Here is a 6000-nt window from a genome sequence, read left to right as displayed (position 1 = left end):
CGTGTTTACGGACGACATACAAACCATGCGTGTGCGGGGGAAACAGTCAGATTCTTCACGGTGTGACCGCGTATGCACGGCCTTCCCGTGTCAGAACGCACGCGAGCCGGCCACTACGCACAGATGCGGTGTACTTACGCACAAAACCAGACTACTCTTATCTGAGTTCCCAAATAGATCACATGACACACTTAGGCAATTATCAAACCACTTTGAGAACAGATTGTTACTCCTGGGCATCTGTTATTTATCTAATTGATCATTAAACACTTACAAGCACTATACATTAACCCTAACATTCCCTATGGGGATAAAAATGTCATCTACCCTTTTGCTGCGTACATATCTAAACATCAACATGTTTGTGTTTTAAATGCTATTTATACTTTTAATGTGAAATACTAAAATAACACACAGACAACTTCTTAAATAACGGGTAACTTTTATTAATAACCAAACAAAATGGAAGAAAATTAGTCCAGGAGCAGGACACATAGGTCCTCGACATGTGCAGTCATCCTCCTGAGGTCCTCCCGCAACCTCATGAGGGCCCCTCTAACACCCTGGCCTGGCTCCTGGTAATCTTTGTGCATGAGAAAGGGGGTACAACATTAATTATGCTACTCACGTACACCTTGTACAGTCAATCCTAAGTACCTACACCATGAGAAATCATACATACAAAAAAAGCCTTAGCCACTCTGGTATGTAATGGCATCAAATATATGATCATGATGCTGCCACCACACACACACACACACACACACACACACACACACACACACACACACACACACTTGTGTGACATATACATTTCACAATCTATATATCAAAAACACAACCACACTTGAGGATCACTCACAGTTGTCCTGGCCAAAGACTCCTCACTCAACTCAAAACATACACCCACTACAACATGCCACATTGACCCATACATATATACCTGCATGTTACTGCTTAATAGCTAAACTGCATGATAGATAGATAGATAGATAGATAGATAGATAGATAGATAGATAGATAGATAGATAGATAGATAGATAGATAGATAGATAGATAGATAGATAGAATAGATACCACATTAAAATGCTAGCCTAGTCCCTCTACCCATTACTTCATGATTCCTTGTCACATTTGCAAGATAGGTAAAAGTGCAGCACTAATCCGCTTCCATACACCAAACAATTTCTAAGGTCAATCCATCCTACATAATACCTTTCAAAAATACATGACAACAACACGGGCCCACTGGCTAGAGGGGAGCCCAGGCAAACTGGCCACTTGGGACTCCAGTATAAATCAGGCCTGCCCATATTCCATTGATGTTTTATTGTTGCTTCTATACAAAGAGCCTCCATAAATAAACACTCATCACCTACATGAGCATCCAGATTGCACGTTTGCAGCATGGCCCTATAAGGCCAAAGTGTGTCTGTTGTTTCCCATTTTTTTGGACTACTCTTTACTATATTATAGCAAAATTTAATCAGCTGTGCGACATAACAAACTGTACCTAACTCAGTAATGATGCATTATGTCTACTTACCCCTGCCAGGCAGCTCCACCATCTCTTCATCCTCCACATTGGGAGGTGGTGGCAAATCGTGGAGGGGTAGGGTCACCTCCTCCTCCTCCACTTCGACCTCCTGGCCGACCTCCTGGGACACCTCCTGGGCCTCCTCTGTGTCCTCCTCCGTGACCACCTCCTGGGCCTCCTGTGTGGCCTCCTCAGTGGCCACCTCCTGGGCCTCCTGTGTGGCCTCCTCACTGGCCACCTCCTGGGCCTCCTGTGTGGCCTCCTCACGGGCCTGTCTGGCTCTCTCCCGCGCTGTGGGTTAAACAAACAAAATGGGTGAGTGTCATTTGACATTGAAATCACTCTAACAAGTACATATCATAACCACATTATATATGTGTTATATATCACACATATAGTATATGGCTTTCTATGTCATCAACACCCAATTGACCTCATGTAATATTAATATTAAATAATGTGAAAATGCAAACACTCACTGGCCTAGATGCACTAGCCTTCAAAAGTTATACAATGTAGAGTGATAAACACGCAGCCAATCAGCTTCTTCCTGTCATGTCACAGACTGTAGTTGTAAAATGCCAGGTAGGAGCTGATTGGCTGCCTGTTTATTACTCTCCATTTTATCACTTTTGAAGCAGACTGAATCCTGGCCACTGTCAATTATATGTATTTTGCGAAAATACTTACAGCGTTGCAGACGCCGCCTCAGAGCCTGCAGACGCTCCGGCTCCCGCCTCCGCAGGTCGGACCATCGCCTCTCCAGTTGGGCGATGGTCCTCCGCACATGAGTGGGGGCGAATATGCGGTGCCGGGCCGCAACATATGCCCGGCGCTTGTCCCTATTCGTGATGAAGGGGCCTGCCTGCCCCAGTCTCCGCTCCATCACTGCCACCAGCGACATCAGCTCCGCAGTGGAGAATGGTTGTGCTCGCTGGTAGGCAGCCATTTTAGCAATGGCACAAATCAAACAATCATGTGCTGTCATTGGTTGGTCAGAGTGATATTTGGTATTAACTTTATTGTTCATTTTTACACTAACAGCGTGTATGCGCCCGAACATACGGCTAACCCATTGCATCGCACCCCCATCCTAAACACACAGTCTAAACTATGATGTAAACACATTATATATAATCTATAACATTCACCAAACATGGGTATAAGCACCAGGTGAAATAGTCTGCATCACTAGACACTTACACCTAACTCAACAAGGTACTAAACAGCTATTTTATAATGAAAGCTATGCAACAGAAACATAGCAAATAGTGGCAGACCTTTTCCCAAAATTAGGCCATGCTGCCATGTGTACACTTACCTTCTACTGGCCCATACTACAGAGGTGGAATGAAAAGTAGCTAGAATCCAGCCTGAATTTGGAGTGCTTTCACATGTGATTTGGATGCTAGCACTGATTACTTGTGGCTAAGTGGTGGACTGGATTTACATATGGAATGGGTAGTGTCATTTGTACTACATACCAAACAAGTGCACAGTACAGATGTACAATCAAATATACATTTCATATGTGACCTCAGTTTTATTTGGTCTTTGGTGTTGGAATCTGCATTTAGCTACTAAATCAGACTTACTCAGTTTGCCAGGTTTTTGAGAAATATTTATCCACACCAAGGGGCGTCCCGTATGCGCCGCACGGTTGACGCTGGCGTACGGAACGCGGCCGTACGGAACGCAGGTTGCAGCTGATTAACGCCAATTACAGAAATAGTATTTAAAGTTGTCCTAGAAAGGCAAACAGTTGTTGCAAACATGGCTGGCTCAGAGTCAGAGGAAGAACAGGTGGTGCAGAATCTCTTGTCCCGCATGGAGGCCAACACCACCTATGTCCCCCTCAACCCAGAGCACCCAGATGGCCCATCAACATCAGGCCAATCAGCAGCTGGCCCATCCTCAGCATCAGCAGAATCATTGGCAACACAGCAGGTGGCTTCCCAACAGAGTAGCCAGCCCAGCACTTCAAGTACAGCAACCGGTGGCCGTGGCCGTGGCCGTGGCAGTGCCAGTGCCAGTGGCCGTGCCCGTGGCCGCAGTCGGGCAACAGAGGAACCAACCACAAGAAACATGGCATATGAACCGCAGGAGCTTGACATCCTGGTGACCCGGGCACGTGATTTGATAGAGTGCCCAGCGGTAAAGTTGACACACACAAGGAGATGGAAGATCTGGGAGGAGATAACGGCGGAGATTAATGCAGTGGCTCCACAAGTTCGTGAGGCGGAGCACGTTACGAAGAGGCAAGTACATGTGTGTTACATTTGAGCAGTACAAGTCCAGTAATGTTTACATTCAATATTAGATGGAGTTGGTCAATGGGTGGTCACGTTGCTTGGAGGCACAGACATGTTTGCCATGACATTGAATTGATAGTTATTGGAGGGTGACTGTTGTTGTATCTTCTAAGGGTTGGTTTTAAAAATGAATATAATGTAAGTTTGGTGTCAGTAGGCACATGTTGTATTATGTTTCAGATTGCAATGGGTGCTACAGCAAACATGAGGAGTTACATATGTACACTTTGATTGCAGGTGGCACGACTTCAAAGGCAACCTCAAGAAGAAATTGACCCAGCGGTGGGAACACAGCCACACCTCTGGGGCTGGCCCCATGCCTGGCAAGCTGAAGCTCACCCCCCTGGAAGAGATGGCAGAGTGCTGCATTGCAGTGGAGGAGGTCCGGGGGGTGAGCACCATAGACAGCGAGTCCCCAGCGGAAGTGATGGCTTCTACGCTTGAAGGTAATTATTTGCCTTATTTGAAGGTAATATATAAGTAGATGTTTTGAATTTGGCATGGAATGTGTGGTAATTGGTATTTTCTCGTTCAACAGCATCCCCACCGCTTGGTCAAGAATCTCTTGAGGAGGTTGTGGAGTCTGTGCCACCTGGCCCCAGTAGCAGACCCGTGCAGCAGCAGCCGGAAATGTCCGCGGCTGAATTGTCCACGTGGGGGCGTGTGCTAGAAAGTATTGTGCAGCAGGGAGACTCGGCATCAGAGCGCGTGCGTAGGGCCGAGGAGGTGCTGCAGGGTTTGACCACCAGCCACCAGAGTATTGCTGCGAGCCTGCAGGCTATGAGTGCCAGCCAGCAATCTATTGCTGCGAGCCTGCAGGCTATGAGTGCCAGCCAGCAAGCTATTGCTGCTAGCCTGCAGGTGCTGGCTGATCAAGCCCTGCGGCAAAATGAACTCCTCCTCCGCCATAATGAACTTATGGTGGAGCTAGTTACCACCAATAGGGTCCTAATGTCACCCGCTTCTGGTGCATTACCACCATCATCACTCCCTGCTGCCAGAGGGGGAAGAACATCCACCCCCTCCCCAGCATGTGCTCCACGTGACCCACCATCTGACTGTGGCCGTGGGTGAGGCCGAAGAGCTGCTGCACGTGGCAAGGAGCCTGCCAGGGGCAAACGTGCCCGCAAATGAACTTGTGTCCCCATTAATCTCCACCGTTATGTCTTCCCAAATCTTCCATTGAGCTGTGTGTGTCAGCATCCTGTGTCAAAATCCGTGCCGAGGGTCACCACATTTGCCCGCGGTTCAAATGTCATGTTTGGTTCCCCTGTTGCCCTGTTTCGGCTACCATTACTGTGTGCTGTACTTGAAGTGTTGGTGCTCTACTTTTGTTGTGAAGCCACCTGATGTGTTCCTAATGATTCTGCTGTGGCTATTTATTATATACTAGGTGATTCATCGCGCCCTACGGGCGCTCTTCACACCGTCGTAAGGGGCTGCGCCCCCTTAATTTGTGAACGTTTGTATATGAGAAATATGGTTAGAATTGTATGAAAGATGCCCTGTATTGCAACTTAGGTGTCCACGAATCGCGGGAGGGGGGGTTGCGGAGGGTGCCGCGAATTGCAGGAGGGGGGGTCGCGGGGGGTGCCGCGAATTGCAGGAGGGGGGGGGGGTTGTGGGGGGGTGGATGCTGCGAATCGCAGGAGGGGAGGGATTGCAGAGAATCGCGGGAGGGGGGTCGCGGGGTGGGTTGCCGCAAATCGCAGGAGGGGGGTTACGGGGGCGGGGGTTGCGGCAAATCATGGTAGGGGGGGGTCGCGGGGGATGTGCCGTGAATCACGGGAGGGGGGGTCACGGGGTGGGGTGCCGAGAATTGCGGGGGGGGTGTGTGTGTGCCGTGAATCGCGGGAGTGGGGGTTGCGGGGGGGTGTGACGCGAATCGCCACAAGAAAAAATCAACACAGAAAGGTCAACACATGTAAATGTTGACATAAGTGTGGCACTTCATTGGTGTCCATGTCGACACATGAGAATGAATATGAAAACATTCAAAAAATGAAAAAAAAAACTTCAAAAACTCATGTCAACCTTTTTTCATTGTCGACCATAGCCATCTCAGTGTTTTCCATGTGCAATTTAATTCTGGAGCTGCCGCGAATCACGCGGGGTGCCGCGAATTGCGGGAGGGGGGGGTCGCGGGGTTGG

General features: G+C 48.5%; 1 protein-coding gene across 1 annotated transcript in view; it reads right to left on the bottom strand.

The window, feature by feature from the left end:
- Positions 1–473: 473 nt before the first annotated feature.
- The window catches only part of LOC146027325 (uncharacterized), a 29918-nt gene continuing 24391 nt past the window's right edge, over positions 474–6000 (bottom strand). Inside the window, exons 2-4 of the mRNA XM_083158255.1 lie at positions 2859–2874; positions 1547–1828; positions 474–583 (exon numbers count right to left, since the gene is read on the bottom strand). Of these exons, the coding sequence (XP_083014381.1) occupies positions 474–583; positions 1547–1828; positions 2859–2874 (408 nt within the window). The remainder of the gene's footprint in view (positions 584–1546; positions 1829–2858; positions 2875–6000) is intronic.

The sequence above is a fragment of the Crinia signifera genome, chromosome 8 (assembly GCF_055691185.1).
Source record: "Crinia signifera chromosome 8, ASM5569118v1, whole genome shotgun sequence".
Lineage (NCBI taxonomy): Eukaryota > Metazoa > Chordata > Amphibia > Anura > Myobatrachidae > Crinia > Crinia signifera.
The sequence above is the reverse complement of the archived record's forward strand: the minus strand, read 5'-3'. Positions and strand labels throughout refer to the sequence as shown.